The sequence below is a fragment of the Peromyscus eremicus genome, unplaced genomic scaffold, assembly GCF_949786415.1.
Source record: "Peromyscus eremicus unplaced genomic scaffold, PerEre_H2_v1 PerEre#2#unplaced_91, whole genome shotgun sequence".
Classification (NCBI taxonomy): Eukaryota; Metazoa; Chordata; class Mammalia; order Rodentia; family Cricetidae; genus Peromyscus; species Peromyscus eremicus.
The window spans coordinates 309,649-327,704 of record NW_026734331.1 but is presented as its reverse complement, the minus strand read 5'-3'; the positions used below and the strand labels follow the sequence as shown (position 1 = coordinate 327,704).

At 39.8% G+C, this 18,056-nt stretch overlaps 1 protein-coding gene across 4 annotated transcripts in view; it reads left to right on the top strand.

Annotated features, from left to right (window-relative positions):
* LOC131901485 (synaptonemal complex protein 3-like) overlaps positions 1-18,056 on the top strand; it is a 132,612-nt gene that overhangs the window by 111,049 nt on the left and 3,507 nt on the right. For 3 of the 4 annotated variants that reach the window (XM_059252613.1, XM_059252614.1, XM_059252615.1), the window contains 4 exons: positions 9,076-9,175; positions 11,935-12,033; positions 14,438-14,545; positions 15,520-15,580. In XM_059252613.1, coding sequence (XP_059108596.1) covers positions 9,110-9,175; positions 11,935-12,033; positions 14,438-14,545; positions 15,520-15,580 — 334 coding nt within the window. In that variant the 5' untranslated portion in view covers positions 9,076-9,109. Of the gene's footprint in view, positions 1-9,075; positions 9,176-11,934; positions 12,034-14,437; positions 14,546-14,676; positions 15,376-15,519; positions 15,581-18,056 lie in introns of those variants that run through there. The other variant, XR_009376654.1, reaches the window with a different exon arrangement.

Genomic DNA, 18,056 nt, shown 5'->3' with positions numbered 1-18,056 from the left:
TTAGCGTTGGGACTCTCTGGCTCCAGTTGTTCATTGTCCGTGTCCTCTGCCCATAAAGCCCGTATAGATGCCTCACTGCTGCAGTGGACTAGCCAGGACATAAGCCTGCTGCTCATGTATATCCCAGATCCCCATTGTATGGAACAACAGGTCTGGGTTAGGCTTTGTGCAGATGGTAGGTGGCCCCTGTAGGCCCTAAACATTCTTCCAGTCCATCTGAGACGAATACCCAGGAGAGAATCTCTTCACACTGCAGAGGAGCTCACATTGTCTGTGAACCCATCACACCATCTCAGACACATCTGTTGTAAAGAATGTCTTCTCTTATGTTGCAGAAATAAAGCCCTCCTGCCTATGTGTGATCAAATCACCACTTTCAGAAGCTAGCAGGGAAGTTCTGTCTTTAGGTACCTCCCTGTACTTTGGTGTTGATATAGTCAACCTCCCTGTTGACTATATCAACACCAAAAGATTTATACAGGAATTTTTATGACGGCATCATGTATAATGGCTGAAATCTGAGATAACCCCAACAGCCATTAACAATGTAATTGATAAAGAATAGTATATTCCTACAAAGGAGTAGTACACAGCAATGGGCCAAATGAGTTATTGTTATAAATTGGACATACATGAAGCCAGACAAATAAGCCAGCCACAGGAGATACACAGTAAAGTTGCTTTCACATGGATTTTTTAAAAGATTTTATTTAGTGCCGGGCAGTGGTGGCGCACACCTTTGATCCCAGCACTCGGGAGGCAGAGGCAAGTGGATCTCAGTGAGTTCAAAGCTGGCCTGGGCTACAGAGCAAGTTCCAGGACAGCCAGGGCTACGCAGAGAAACCTTGTCTGGAAAAAACCAAAAAAAAAAAAAAAAAAAGATTTTGTGTGTGTATGTGTGCCTGAGTGTATGCAGGTGCCCATAGGGGCCAGAAAAGAGCATCAGATCCCTATAGAAATGGAGATATAGGTGGTTAAGAGCCACCCAATGTGGGTACTAGAAACCAAACCTGGGTCCCCTATAAGAGCAACAAGTGCTCTTAACCGCTGAGCTATCTCCCCATCCTGAGTAGTGCTGAAGGTCTGCGTATTAGCTGTACTGGAGGAGGAGAGGTCAGAGGGCATCTTTTAGAGTGGTGGAGTAGCAGAACTCTGGCTTCGGGGTGACCTCCTGCGTGGGTAAGGTCCTCTAACCTGCTCCAAACAAATCAGAAGTACAGCATGTCTGCTCGGATCCTGTGGTGGGGCTCTTCCAGTGAGTGTGGGAAATGGTATCATTTTTTGGTTTTTTTCGAGACAGGGTTTCTCTGTGTAGCTTTGTGCCTTTCCTGGAACTCACTATGTAACCCAGGCTGGCCTCGAACTCACAGAGATCCACCTGCCTCTGCCTCCCCAGTGCTGGGATTAAAGGCGTGCGCCTCCACTGCCCAGTGGGAAATGGTATCTTAAATAGCTTGGTATTGACTCCACTGATTAGAAGGAACCAGGTTATTGATTCTGTAAATAAAATTCCAAGGAAAACACTGTGTATATAGATACCCGTGGACTCTCCTGGCAGCAATACTAGATCTGAAAAAAAGAAACTGGGTGTCACAGACCGTCAGAGGACACTCCCATCCAGACCTTACCCTTACATGGCTGTCTCAGCCATCATAATTCCAGGATGAATTTGAAAGAGGATTTTACCTCATTTCTCGTTGTCTGGCTCAGTGTTTCTGTTGGTAGTCCATGCTTATGAGGCACGTATGAGCAGATACTGGCCTGATTTCAAGCATAGGAGCTACAGTGCACCAATTAACTAGAAAGGTTTGAATTTGGAGAAGTTTAATTTCACCATGCAGAATGTTTAAGCTGTTTCTCAACATGGGCAGCGGCTGAGATCTCCAGTAGCAGAATCACATTACTCCCACGGCGGAGCCTCTGTCAGGAGAGGCTCCACAAACAACAACAACAAAAAAGCATTATGGCGCTTCTTCCTAATTATGTCTCTCTCTCTAAATATCTAATTATCATTGAGAACAAATTGCATGTTACGGAGATAATATTATGGGGAATCGTTAATCTGTTGGGCTTGTGCTTTTGAATTCCTGTGTTGGTGCTGCAGCTGCTGGAGCAAAAAATGTTGCCACCTGGACACTTCATTACGATTTCATATTTAAATGCAAACTGCTGGAGACAGGTTCATTTGATGGGCTTGGCTTCTTCGGGTGCTGAGTACTGGGGGATGCAGCTCATAGACAGGTTTTCCAGGTCTCCCAGATAGTCAGGAGTAGTGAACAATTGAGCATTTAGAGGGACGGGGTTACTAGAGAACAATGGGAACAGAGTAATACCAATGAGGTGACAGTGAAACTGACTTCTCTAATTATTCTTTCTTTATATCCAGGCGCAAAGGTCTACAGCTTTTTAAAAAGTCATATTCCTCACTAACTACATAGGGTTTCCTTAATAAATGCTGATCCAAAAAGTACACATTCCCAAAGATTACCTGATAATTGCACCTACAGTAATATGCTTAAAGCTAATTAACATTCAAGCTTCACTTTAGAGAATAGAAATTACCGGGTACTTATCCTATAATTACATCTGTGTGCTCTCTATTGTAAGCCATGGCTTTAGCTATATAATTAAATGATGAACAATGACTGTATAAGTAGAGAGTACTTATGTAAAATCTGTCTTATCCAAAAAATAAATAAATAAACAGATTCAAAGAATCACATCTCGTTTGAAATTCCATTGTTCCTGAGGAGATTGTCTAGCACATCAAGAATTTATAATAGTAGCATTAGTTCCTTGAGGGTGGGAGGGTGCTGCACCCGCCCTCTGCCCCGGAAGATGCCCATCGTGATTTTTCTCACCAATGGGGCTGACTTGTGCTGAGCAAACCTTACCTTTTTTTTCTCTTCTGTTGCACATCAGATAACAAATACTTCCACATTATCTCACCAGGTGAACTATCCAGTGGGTTTGCGTCACATGTTTTGTATGAGGATCATTTAAAAAAATGTTTTTATCTGATCACAGCACAAATGAAAATTCACTGGAGAAAGTCTATTAAATATTTTAAAACATACAGAAAATTATAGAAACCATGTATACTGTTAATTGTGTATAGTTGGAATCTCTTAGATGAGAATCTCACTGCACACACAGGCACACACATACATCATATACTGCATCGTGCCTCTTTAAATTATATTATGAACATTTCAACTAAGTATTTTTCCTAATATACAGTGTAACACTGATGGTACCTAAATTGTGTAACAATTTTGTTTGGGTTTTGTTTATTTATGTGTTTATAAATGTGCAGGTGTGCGTGTGTTGCAGGTGTGTGAGCACATATCTGCACATACCTTCGGAGACCAGAGGACAGGCTCTGGTGTAGTCCCAGAGGAGCTGTCACCTTATTTTTTGACTTCAACCTCACCAAGTAGGCTGGGCCAGCTGAGCAGTGAACCCCAGGGTCTTCCTGTGTCCACCTCCCCGTAAATGGAATGACAAGCGTGCCTGACTCTTACGTGGGTGCTGGGAACTGGGCTTGCGTCTTCATACTTGCTTACACAACAGATCTTGGCTGATTGGCCTATCTCCCCAGTCCCTGTTTCCACTTTTTTGAGTTCTTATTTTCAAGATTTTTTATTTGTTTATGTGTATATGTTTGTGTGCATGTATGTGCCTGTGTGTACAGCAGCCTGTGGAGGCCAGAGCAGGGCATCTGTTCCTCTCAAGCTAGAGTCACAGTCAGGGTAAGCTAGCCAACATGGGTGCTGGGAACAGAGCCCCATTTCTCAGTCCTCTGAGAAAGTAGCTAGCACTCTTACCTCTGAGCCGTCTCCCCTTCCCTGTGAATACTTCTGCCATTGCTGTTTGTCTTGGTTTTCACTGTTAATCAGTGTTAATCACGATCATTTGTTAATCACTATTCATTTCATGACAGTTCTCTAAAAATATATTTAAATGCGTTTTCATGAAAGCATAACAAAGATCATCCATTCCAAATAATGACCTTGTGATGATTCTAGTGCCGAGTTTACTTCTGTCATAATGGGTGACTGTCATGGCCATGAGCTGACGTTAGGGCAGAGGCCTACCTAACGCCTACTGAGTGAGACTGAAAGACCTCATGGTGTGCAGGACAAGTGGAAGCTCAGGTGGAGAAGAGCTGTGACTGGGCTGATAAGACACATGACCGTGGTGAGACTACACCAAGACCTAGACAACCCTAGGAGGTTAGTGCCCTGTACGCACAACAGACAGAACCAAAGGTTCACAGTATCAGTGACGCTAAATTGGTGGTGTTGATTGCAGTTTTATTTGTAAATATCTCTAACCTGTAGATGTTTTACGTTTTGGGGGTAAAGAACCGTAATTACCATGTAATCCCTTACTCATTTAAGTTACGGTAAGAATTAGTCAACATGGAGGGGTGTGCTGGCTAGTTTTGTGTTGACTTGACACAAACTGTAGTCATCTGAGAGGAGGGAACTTCAATTAAGAGAATGCCCCCATAAGATCAGGCTGCAGGCAAGCCTATAGGGCATTTTCTGAGTTAGTGATTGATGGGGGGGCAGCCCATTGTGGGTGGTGTTATTCCTGGACTGGTGGTCCTGGGTTCTATATGAAAGCAGGCTGAGGAAGCAATGGGGAGCAAGTCAGTAAGCAGCACCCCTCCATGGCCTCTGCGTCAGCTCCTGCCGCTGGGTTCCTGCCCTCACTGCTTTTGAAGATGAACTGTATTGTCGAACTGGGAGTGAAATAAACCCTTTCTTTCCCATAGTGCTTTTGGTCATGGTGTTTCATCACAGCAGTAGTAACCCTAACCAAGACAAAAGGCCTGTAAGTTTCCCTCTAAGCAGATCTGTGTAGTTGTTGTTGTTCTCGTCATGGCATCCTTATGCATGATATTAATTTAGATATAAATTTAGCACATTTAGAATAAATTGTTTTTTTAGAGACATTAAGGTTGCTGTCAAATGTTATAAACAGTCTGAGGTTTTGACACTCCTGTCAAATATGAGAACAGATTCTTCAAGTTACTTTTTCTTCCTTTAGTTTGGTCTTTGTTTTGTTTGTTTGTTTTTTGTTTTGGTTTGTTTGTTTGGGGTTACTTTCCTTATTTGTCCACTTGCAAATGTTTATGGCATGTGTGCCATGTGTGGGGCTCATGCATTGTCATTGTCCATGAATGTTTTAGAAATACCTGGATCAGAACCCATATCTGGACATGATCTCCAGGTAACCTGAGCACATATCCAAGTTTGAGACACACTGTTCTAAGAACCAGGGAGTTAAGCTGCCTCCCTGCTTCATCCTCCTGGCTGTCTCAAAGTTACCTCAAGCTCAACGTTTTCGTTTTAGATCATTTGAGCTTTTATAACAAAACACTTTAATCTACGTGGCCTGTAAACAAGAGGCCTGTATCTCTCCTACCTCTCCATGCTTAGACGTTCACGAGCAAGCATGGGCAGATTGAGTTTCTGATGAGCTCTAAGGGAATCTTCTCACCGTGTCTTCACATGTTGGCACGTCTCCACAGCCCCCTTAGAATGTGCTACACTAGTCATGAAGCCTCCATCTCCCCGACCAAATCACATTCTAATCCTAACGGTCAACCTCCATGGTTAGGTTTTAACATGTGTGTAGCTAGAGTTTTCCTGACTGGCCCACAGTCAGGGCAAATCTCTCTCACCTGCCAGTCCCACAGCCTCTCAGACCCGACCAAGTAAACACAGAGACTTATATTGGTTACAAACTGTATGGCCATGGCAGGCTTCTTGCTAACTGTTCTTACAGCTTAAATTAATCCATTTCTATTAATCTATACCTTGCCACATGGCTTGTGGCTTACCGGCATCTTCACATGCTGGTTGTCATGGTGGCGGCTGGCAGTGTCTCTCTGACTCAGCCTTCCACTTCCCAGCTTTATTCTCCTCCTTGTCCCGCCTATACTTCCTGCCTAGCCAATGGCCAATCAGTGTTTTATTTATTGACTAATTAGCAACACATTTGCCATACAGAACATCCCACAGCACATGTGAGTTTGGGGAGCACAAACATTCAGACCACAGCACTGGCTTCATGTTTTGTTTTCTGTAAGTAGTTCCTTACTCCAGTTTTTCTTGTCCCTCTGTCTGACCGAGCCATCTGCTTTCCTCTCTTGTCCCCCATTTTAATTTTATCACCATGTTTACTGACGCTCATTCTCTGAAGCATCATGGTCTATCTTGGACATGGTGCAGCATCCTCCTCGTGAGCCCCTCCTTCTACTACCAACATCAGGAATTTCTGTCTTCTAGATAGAACGTTTCTATCTTCTAGAAACAACCGTAATCTTGGATGAGTATATCAGATCATTTCACCATCTTGCAAAAACATTCTCATGGCCTTCCATGGCCTTTATAATGAAGATGAAAACTTGCAATGTGTTGAATGAGATATCACACCCTGCCTGCCTGTCTAGGGCCATATTCTCAATGGAAGCAATCTGCTCAAACTTAGCCCCTCATCACCTGTCAATTTACCTGTTTAGTTCCTGGTGTTCTTAAGTTCCGGGCTTGATTATTTCTCTCTCAGTGAACCTTCCCTGCCCTTCCTGATCATCCCTATTCTCTTACCTCACATTTTACTGCTATTTCTGGTATATTTGTCACAATTATGACTCAACATTCATTTTTGTGATTCTGAATTAATATGTATTTCTTTCACTGACTTTTTGCCCCGGGAAGGCATTATTTTCTTCCTCTACTATAATCCTACCATGTCATTTAGTGCTTTATGGGTGATGGGCAGTGTGCTACAGGTTGTAATATAAGCAGCTCTCCCTCTGGTTATAAGTACCTTCCATGTGAATTGGGTTTCTTCTGCTCTGCTATCACATAGCTCACTATCACCTAAATTGGATGAAAACCAAATGGTTTTCCCAGATGAAGCTCTTCTTACATACTTACATGGAATCTATTAATAGTCTACAATAGTTATTATTACTGTATGTATTTCTGTGTGTTAAGTGGTGTAAGTAACCATTTGCTGCCACTGTGAGGTAACTAAAGCTCTCCCTCCTTTGACTGAGGGTTTAGGCCCCCTCTGTTTTCTCCCATTTTCCTGGCATTTGGCTGACAAGGATATCTCAGAGCAGAATGATGTGTCACTATCTCTTAGACATTCAGTTCCAAAAGTGGCATGTTGCTTGTTTTGACCTTCTATTGATTGGAAGCAATCCTGTGGTACCTTCTAAATTAGTGACATAGTGAAGGATCATCTTTCCATGGGCTCAGGATATACACAGAATCAGGTATGTATGTAAACTAGAAACCTCTACCATAGGATAAACTCTTGAAGTAGGACAAAGACAGCGATGGTCGGCCGTGGACTTGACTGCATGGCGTGATGACAGGATAGGGAAGCACACTTCTGGAGAGGATTAGATAAAGGGAGGAGACCTTTCCTGGGTGTGATCAGCACTATCCAATAGGATAGGAGCAGAATAAAAAGAGGATGGGGCAAGAAGAAGAAAGATCGTTGTGACTGCTAGTCTGCCTTTCTGCTTCCTGGTGGCAATCATGTGAGCTGCATTTCTGCCCTTACACTGTGATACTCTGCCTCACCACAGACCGTCCCACTATGGACTGGAACCTCAGGAACCATGAGCCAAAACAAGCCCTTCTTCCCTTAGGTTGTTCCTGTCAAGTATTTTTTGCTGGCATTTTTAAGCGCCAAGTTTATATCATCTCTGAGTATATATTGGTGCAAATTACTTATGAAAATAGTATCACCTGTGTGTTGGAATCTCCAATGAAAATGTTTCAATTGAATTTTCTCTATGCGAGTAGTACTACAACTGTTGGAAAGGTCAGGAGGCATGACAAAACCCAGTCTCAAAGCTTTATTTTGGGGCCGGACAGAAGAGAGCATGGCAGGCCTATGGAAGAGACACGTGAGGAGAAGGGACAGAGGTGGGAGGAGACGAGAGAGGGGAAGAATCTGTGATCAGCTTTTTAAGGATTTCCCTGCACATGCGCATGTGGACTTAGGGAACTATGCCATGCATGTGCAGATTACCTGACAGCACTGCACACATTTGTGTAATGGCGCAGCATAGTGATGATGTAAGTCCCCTTGCTTAGCTACTGAACTGCGCATGTGTGGTCATACAACTGGAGGAGTGGCAGAATCCTAACAATAATCCCATGCCTTCATAGAATTGAGACATATTTCTTGGAAGTCAGTGACGATTACATGCTCTTCCTTCCAAATAACAATTGAGAGAGTTATTATTTTAAAAGTAATTCATGTTCACTCTGGAAAAACATTTATTAAGTAAATGGTAGATGACACAAAAACTATTAAATGTCTTTTAGTTAACTGTGTGGGCAATGTAAAATATAGTTCATTTTACATCAAAAATAATTTGTGTTATTTTAATTTACCTAACTATTCTTTGTACTGAGTCATATCTGTCAAAGGGGTTTAGTAAAATATTTCTACTTAGAAATAATTTACTTTTTGTGTTTTTTTTTAATTTGAAACAGGGTTTCTCTGTGTAGCCCTGGCTGTTCTGAAGCTTTTTCTGTAGACCAGGCTGGCCTCGAACTCACAGAGATCTGCCTGCCTCTGCCTCCTGAGTGCTGGGATTAAAGATATGTGCCGCCACCACCCAGCTGAAGTAATTTGCTTTTTATTGGAACCTGTAGAAAACATGAAAAATTATTTGGAGATGAAATTAATCTTCCCTTGAAATATGTGTGTGTGTTTATATGTATATGTGTGTATGTATATATGGGAGATATATATATGATATATGTATCCTTATATTTTATATATACATATATATGATAAAATTTCCTTGGATTTCAAGAGGCAAACCATATGAGAAGACTTTTGTAAGGAAAAGAAGTATTTTTAGAGTCTATATTAATCTACTTTTATTTCTTGGGTTCCCACCAGAATATTTAAACTGTTAAACTGTTATGATTTCCTTCTTTTTCATAGTATAAAATATGTCAATTCAATTTTGTTTTAATTATTTTCATATTGGTATAAAATGTGAGCCTTTATTCTTATGTTTTACAGGCTGGAAGTTAACAATAAGTATTACCCGCAGTTTATGGATCTGTTTAAGCAGTGGGATTTGGAGAAGCAGAAATACAAGAAACAGCAAGAAAACCTAATTGTTGGTATCACAATTAGCTTTATAATTAATCTTTTATAGCAAGATTTAAAGTAGGACTCTAGATGCTTGCCTTCCATTAGGCCTGGGGAACTAACTCAAGGTGCATTACCCACTGTTACCCAGTTCTTGTCCTGCAGAACCATAAACCACAGAAGTATAGGCAAATATACTCACACATTCCACTGGGCTCCTTATAGTAACTGGGATTCTTATCATGTCAAACAAAAGAAACTTTTGAGAGACTGAAGGTGGTTTACCTCTTGCTGTGAAATCAATCGTGGGTAAGTTAGATTCAGGTACAGTTGAATGGAAAACAGGGGGACTTAAGGTAGTATCTTTCTCGATGATGTTGTTGCAAGTTCTTCTTGGGGTTACTAAGTTAATCCTTCCAATCCTATGTTTACTCCAACATTAGAACATGCAGTGGACTGAGACAAACTTTCTCACTACTGCTGGTAGAACAGCATCACCGAATTCGTTGTGGTCATTTGCCCATTCCTGAAAAAACACACTGTACTTAGATTATGATTTGGTTTAGCTTTTCTTTCCTTTATTCCTTTCCTCTCTCCCTCCCTCTCTCCCTTCCCTTCTTCCTTTCTTTACTTTCTTTTTCTCTCTTTTCCGTCTCTCTCCCTTCTCCATTGCTCCCCCATACCCCTGCTCCCCGCTTCTTGTGATTTGAAACTGAAGACAGGGCCTTTTACAGACTAGTGAAGCACACCACAGCCAAACCACAGCACCAGTCCAGAAAACGGTTTACTTTCAATGTCCAGAGCTCACACATTATATAGCTGTATTAGTTACTCTTTATATTTTCTTCTTTCGTTGCTTATAATCATCAAAAAATTTAAACCTAAGATCTGGGGAAACAGGTCATATCAAATAATTGTGGAGTTCATAGATCAGTTTAGTTTTGCAAATGTTCAATTTGAGGTACACAAGAAATTTTGTCTAGGAAGATGCTGAATAGGCCACTGGTATATGAATCTGAGATTCAGGAGAGAATGCTGAACTAAAGCTACAAAGTTAAAATTCTCAGATTAAATGCAGGTTTTTAACCATAAACCTGGATGAAATCACCAAGGGAGTGACTAAAAATGTAAATAGGAAGTCTGAGGATAGACCACTAGAGGCCTAGTTGGTAGAAATTAAACTACCCCAAATGAAGGAAGTATTTATAAAGAAAAGACCCTTAACTGTGCTGTACACTGCTTATAGACCACATAAGCTAGATTTAACAACAGGAAGTCATTGGTGTATTAGATAGAATGATTTGGTTGGAAAAATGAGTACAAAACTAATTAGAAGCAGGTGTGGTAGTGACAAGTTTAGTTCCAACACTTGCAAGGCCAAGGCAGGTAGATCTCTAAGTTCGAGGCCAGCCTTGTCTACAGAGTGTGCTCCAGACAAGACAGTAAGACTGTCTGAAAAATAAAATGAAAACGAATTAGAATGGGTACAGGACAGAACAGCAAAGAAAGGACTGCTTAGAAGGAGAACAAATGAAACAGGTTTGTAGAGTTTTTTATTTGATTTGGCTTTTTGAGCTAAGAGAGATAACGCGTTTTTGTGTTAATAGGAATAATCTTTTTGTTGTTGTTGTTGTTTTGGTTTTTTGAGAGAGGGTTTCTCTGTGTAACAGCCCTGGCTAACCTGGAACTCCCTCTGTAGACCAGGCTGGCCTCGGACTTACAGAGATCCACCTGCCTCTGCCTCCCAAGGGCTGGGATTAAAGGTGTGTGCCACCACTGCCTGGCAATAGGAATAATCTGTAGAACAAATTAATTATTTACTTTTTTGTGGCCCTGGGGGCCTGAAATTAGAACCTAGGGTTTCATCCATGGTAGCAAATGCCTCTTAGCACTAAGCTATATCTGCAGACATTTCTTACTTTTCCTTATGAGACAAGGTTTCATGAAATTTCCCAGGCTGGCCTGTGGTTCAGGCATGCCTTGTCCTTGTGATCCTCAGGCTTCATCCCCCCAAGCAGCTGATATGGCAGACCGAAGTTAGCTAGCCTGGTTAGAGAGTCAAATTACAAGTGTAAGGTAGAGGAGGTAAAAGCTGAATTCTTGTGTTTGAATGGGCATGAGACAGAACGTGGTAAAGAGCAAGTACGCTGTGTCCTGAGAAATGAGAGCATAAACAGATGCAGGTTGGCAAAGAAGACTCGATGTCTTCTTTATGATGTTTCTGTATACGTAGTGAAATAAGGTCACCAGGTGGTGAAAATGTTTCCACCAAGTAGACTAGCTAGAGTTGAATTTTCCAGACTCGGGGTTTAGAAAAGTAACAGTGAGAGAGTTAAAATTAATTATATTGTAGACATTGAGATTTCAGAGAATGAGCTCTTACTTGGATATGAAGATTTTCTACTGGTTCTCGTGTGGTGGTGCATGCCGGTCATACCAGATATTTGGGAGACTGAGGAAGAAGCACAAGTCGCAGACAGCATGTGCAATATAGGGTGGCCCTGTCTCAAAAAGTTAAATAATTCCTTTTCCATGACTGGTAGGAGCATTATATTGCATATTAATTATTTTTAAAATTACTTAAACTTAGACATAATTTTTTGTCAAAGTAAAATGTTAAATGTATTCATTTTAAAATTGTTTCTTTTGACTTCAGTATGGAATTATTCTTTTGCTTTAAGGATGAGAATGTAGCTTAGAGATACAGCGTTCACCTATAATAGATAAAGCTTAGAAGAACAACAAAAATATTTTACCAAAATATATAAGCTTCTTTTATATTTGTAGAATATTTTCCACCAGCAGCAAGTGATGCTAAGACAGTGCAAAATTAAACAGAACCAGAGAATGAAACTAATTATACAGATGGTTACACGATACACACAGGTATGTGGTACCCAGAAACGTAACACCTCAGATAATATGTGTATAATGGTTTTTTTGCAATTTGATTAGGGAAACATTTTAATATGAAATTTCAACTGCTTTTCAATTTAAATTGTTATGGACAAAAGTGTTAAGTATAGCTGTGGAGCTTTAATTGTTTTGTGATGATTATTCAAGATAGGAAATGCAAATTAGTAATTTTACCTAACAATGTACTTGCCATGCATCATATTCATAGCTGATGAACACTTGAGTCACCATTTTCTGTTTATCTGAGATCAAGTCTGTAAATCATTTCTACATTGTCATCTGTATTTGCATCCCAGTGTTTGTTGAATAGGAAATACTGAATTGAAATTGTGGACTTTTTGTTTTCAAATGTATTGTAGAAGTACTTTCTGACATCCTCAGTTCTGGAACTGTTACACTGACCAAAAATGACTGTAATGGTACTTTATAATCATTAGAGATAACCAAGAAAGTACTAGACTGTTGAGGAGATTTTTAGATTGAGAGTTGCCTGTTTATACATAAGCATATTACCAAACATGGGTCTCAATATTAAACAATTTTAAAAGGATTTTAAAAGGTATGTTTTTAAATTTTTTAAAATATCTTTCATGAAAACAAAAGTTATTTTAAGTGTTTTCAGGCAGAGGACTTGTCATCTTTCTCTAATGTTCCCTAGGAACAGTTTTTTGATTGGTATCAATATTTGATAAAGCACTAATCAAGCTTTCGCCTAAATAGTATCATCACTAAATGTTCCCATTTACCATTAGGAACATTAGTGTAATGTTTAACTCTTCCATATCTTTTAGGTTCTCAAATTGAGCTTCTGTGCAGTGGCTCATCATTTCATCAAATCTTTCTTATCGCTATTAACCTTAGTTCATTCTTTCTGCTAGTAAACCTTATCATCTTTGTACTGTGAAAACTCTTAACTGATTTCTGTTCTTCAGTCCATCCTTCATAGGTCTGTCATGTTGTCTTTCTACAACATCTCTTTCTTCCTGCACATCCATCAGTGATTTCTCAGTTTTTATAAATTTCTTAAATACATTCTAGCTATTTAGATTCCCCATGACTGAGTCTCGTTTTAAGCACCATTTACTACATGTACCTACTATTCCCACCTCTACACAACTGCTTTGTCTGACCCCACAGACTGTACTCCTGTGCTTTGGGAGTGTTTTTCTCCAATATGTTTAATTCCTCCTTATCTATTGATGTCTTGTTCATTTGCCAGCTAAAGTAAAATCATTTACCAATCAATCTATACTCTGTATATACAGAAAGCTGCATTTCTATTTGTATTTTAACTTATTTGTACTGTTGTTTATGTTTTTCCTCATTGAAGAAAAATGAAGCAATCTCCTATTACTATTGTTATTGTTATTATTATTACTACATTAAGTACTTTTGGGGACAATAGGAAGTAGAATAATAGTTTATTGAGTGGATAGTAAGGGTTTAAAATTTATTTCTTCTGGCTGGATGTGATGGTACATGCCTATAATGCTAGTATTAGGGAGGGTAGGATAGGAGGATATCAAATTTGAGGCTTGACTGAGCTACAGAGTGAGACTCTGCCTCAAAAAATGCTGTATATATATATGAAGTTTTTTAAGTATAAAAATCCCTGAATGACAAAACATGATATTTTTGAGACAGGTCTCACTATACAGCCTTATCAGGCCTGGGGTTTGCTATGTAGGCCAGACAAGCCTTGAATTCACAGAGATCCACCTGCCTTGGCCCTCAAGTGCTTGGATTAAGGGTATGCACCACCATATACAGATTAAAAATGTAATTTTTAGTTTATGTAAATTAAAACGATCTCCACAGGACAGATCATTTTCTTCCCTTAGTGAATTCATGTCACATTTACCACTAGTCCAAATAAAATATAACCCAACATTTGGAAACATACTAGAAAATTTCAAAATTATCATACTGATAGGACCTTGTAGTCTTAATCCTATATCTTTTGTCTTTGCTTTTCTTTGAAACAGGTCCCACTGTGTTGCTCAGGCTTACTTCTAGATCTCTGTTCTCCTTCTTGAGCCTCCAGATACCTAGGAATCATGTGAAACTGCACAGCATTTTTGTTGTTTGTTTGTTTGTTTTTGCTTCTTCATGACCTTAACCATTCATTAAACCACTGTTTGGGGGAAAGTATGCTAATTTAGCCTCTTTAACAACATTTGAATCATGTCTGATGTATTTTACTTCATTCTATATAATTATTATTCATTTCTAATTTACAATGTTTTGAAAAACGGAATAAATAATAACCATTGATGAGTATTAATAAATTCTCACTTGTGAAAATGAATTACACAATTTAGAATCTAAGATGAAACACTATGGATTATAACTGAACTTGCCTTTTGTGTTTTAGATTTTGAAGAACATTGAGAATAAGAATAATAATGTTCGATCGACTGCTTCATTTGTTGAACTTGAAAAAGAAATAGCTGAGTATCAAAAGAAATACAGGATGGAAACTGTAAGTTATATTTTAATCTTGAAGTTATATATATATATAAAATTTAGCAGAAGTGCTGAAGTATTTTATTTACTAAACTATGCATAACAACTAAAAATTCATCATGTTTATTTTCTCCTTCTATGAGACAGCAGCAGCAAGAGATTGCAAATATTTGAAAGTCTCTTCAATCCATACTATTTTCATGATTCTTTGAAGAAAACTTGAACCTGTGTGGAACAATATAATTCTAATGTTAGATAAAAAGCATGTTTTTATGGTGGAAATTCAAGTTTAAATAAAATGTAAACAGGCACATAGCTAGCACCTATTCTGGTGTTTCCAGGTTTAACTCTTTTGTTGTTAATTAGTGAGATTTTTCTCTCCAGCAGTGTGAATTCACTTTTGTGAATAAAGATTAGTTTCTTTCTTTTGCCATCAGCATATTGCTTCGTTTTATTTTGGAGACATGATCTTACCATGTGACCCAGACTAGTCTCCTATTTCTGAGCTCAAGTGATCCTCACAGCTCAGCCTCCAAAGTACCTGTGATTTTTAATTTTGATTTGCTGATATATGTATAGTATTTATGTATATGTACTATATGTATAATACTTATCTCAAAATTGAACATGTTTATGTGCCTCTTCATGAAAAGGCAGCAGCAAAAGATTGCAAATTCTCAAAAGCTTTTTAAATCTATTATTGTACTGTCCAAATAAAATATAAAAAGGCATGTGACTGGCAGCTGTTCCTCTGTAGCAAGGTTTCAACTCTTTTATTGTAAAAGTGAATTTTTTCTATAAAACTGTCAAATCATTTTATCATCAATAAAGAGTATTTAAGTTTAAGTTTTGGCTTTTGCATATTTTTTAATCACTCATAACAGGTACAAACATACTATTATGGAATGTTAAATTGGATATTGTATTATGTTATAGGTTTTTCTGTCTTGTCTTGTTTGAGACAGATTCTAACCATGTTTCCCAAACCAGTCTTGTACTCCAGGGCTCAAGCGATCTTCACGTCTCAGCCTTCTAGATACTTGTACTACAGGTGTGTGTCACAGTACTGAGCTTCTTTTTTTTTTGTTTTTGAAGGAAAATATTCAAGAACCCCATTTTACATGTATATCCTCTTCTTTGTGTTTAGTAAAATATCAATCCAATTTGAGGGAAAGAAAATATTCTTTGATTTATAAAATTTACTTTAAAAAAACCCTTAAATTGTGTCTAACAATAACTTAAACTGCCATGTGTGCCTGCATGCTGCCATGCTCCCTGCCACAATGATAGTGGACTGAGCCTCTGAAACTGTAAGCGAGCCTCAGTTAAATGCTTTGCTTTATAAGAGTTGCATGGATCCCCTGGGACAGGGAAATAGAGTAGAGTTTGCTGGTGGGGAGGGGGACAGGAGGAATCTGATTGGGGGTATATGGAGAGAGATTGCAGGGAGAGGCAGCTGGAATTGGGGGGAACTTGGTGGGTAGTGTGGAAACCTAGTGCAGTGGAAACTTCCTGAAATCTATGAGGGTGACCCTAGTGAGGACCCCTAGTAATGGAGGATACAGAATCTGAACTGGACATCTTTTGTAGCAAGGCAAGGCTTCTAGTAAGGAGCTGGGATTGCATTCAGTCAAGTTTTTTGGGGGAAGGGGTTCCGTGGAAATCCCCAAACATCCCAGGCTCATGCTAGGACAGAAGGTCACCCTCCAAAAACAGATATCAGGGTGGCCTTATTACCGAGGACAATATCCACACAGCTCATTGAATGTAGAGAGGTTGAGCTGGCGCCTGCATGGAGCCATTACACCTGTGGTCTAGTCTCTGGTGTGGGAAGGTACTTTTCAGGCCACTGAAAGAGAAACGTGGACAACCCAGCCGCAAAACCTTCAGCCTACAATCTGCCTGCAAGATGTGCAGGGGGAGGGGGAATGATGGTGCAGAGCTTGTGGGAGTGGCCAACTAATGTCTGGTTTAACTTGAGGTCCATGTCATGAGCAGGAACCCATGCCCAACAATGCCTGGATAGCCCAGAGACCTAGGATAGAACCAGACATGACAGGCTAAACGAATTCATTCATTCATTCATTCATTCATTTAAAAAAGTAAATAAAATCAATGAAATGATTCCCAATGATATTCTGCTATCCTCACCAGAGACACTTCCTCCAGCAGCAGATGGGATCATGTGCAGAGACCCAGAACCAGAAGTAAGGAGTCTAAATTGGAGGTCTCCATTTGATCCCTTCCCTGGGAGCTCAAGAAACCCTGTAGAGGAGGGCAAGGAAAGACTGTAGGAGTCAGAGGGGCTGGAGGACACCAGGAGAACATGGCCTACTGAATCAGCTATGCTGGGCTCACATGTGCTCACAGAGACTGGAGTGACAAGCACTGGGCCTGCACGGGTCTGCGCCAGGTCTTTTGTGTACATGTTTTGGCTGTTACCTTGGTGTTCTTGTGGGACTTCTAACAGTGGGAGTGGGTAGATCTCTGACTCTTTTGTCTGCTCTTGGGACTCTTCAGCCTCCATGAAAGCTTTTGCCTTGGCTTACTGTATCTTGTCATGATTGGTTGTTGTCTCTGGGAGGCCTGCTCCTTTCTGAATGGAAATGGAGGGGGATTAGGATCTGGGGCAAAAGGAGGTTGTGGGGAGCTGGGAGAAGGGGAGGGAAGGGAAACTGGTTGGGATGAATTGTATGAGAGATGAATCTACTTTCAATTAAAACAAAACAGAAGTCTTTAGACTGTTTATGCACATCTGAAGCCAGTCAATTTTACCACTAATTTTATTGTTGCCCTTGAACATATTCTAAGATGCTCCAAGTTGTTCAATTTGATCATGGATCCCAGTCTTTTCCTTTGTCAATTTATCCAGAAATGGTAGGACCAACCAACCAGTATCATCATTTTCCTTGTTTTTCCACAAATTGTCAAACATTTTCTGTAGAGTCACCAAATCTGCTTCTGCTCACAGCTGGTGAATCAGAATAATCAAATGCATTTGTTTCCTTAAGTCACACCATGGGCTTTCAGAACTCTCTGAGCTTCCAGGAGAGGCTTCAGTGACTACAGGTGTTGACAAATTGGAAAACCTATGCCATATGCTTAAAAATTTATGCCAGGTGGCAGTGGCACATGCCTTTAATCTCAGTACTCAAGAGGCAGAGCCAGGAGGGTCTCTGTGAGTTCGAGGCCAGCCTGGTCTACAGAGCGAGATCCAAAACAGGCACTAAAACCTACACAGAGGAAACCCTGTCAAAAAACAACAACAAAAAAATTATCTTTATATTTCTGTAGCTCTAAAACCTCTTCTGGTACCAAAATTGGCATTAATCATGGTTCTCTAGAGGATCAGAACTTATGGGGATATACATATACATATATTCATGTATATCTACATATATACATATATATGATTTATTAGAATGGCTTACAGGCTGTGGTCCAGCTAGTCCAACAATGGCTATCTACCAATGGAAGTCCAAGAAGCCAGTGGTTGTTCAGTCCATGAGGCTGGATGTCTCAGCTGG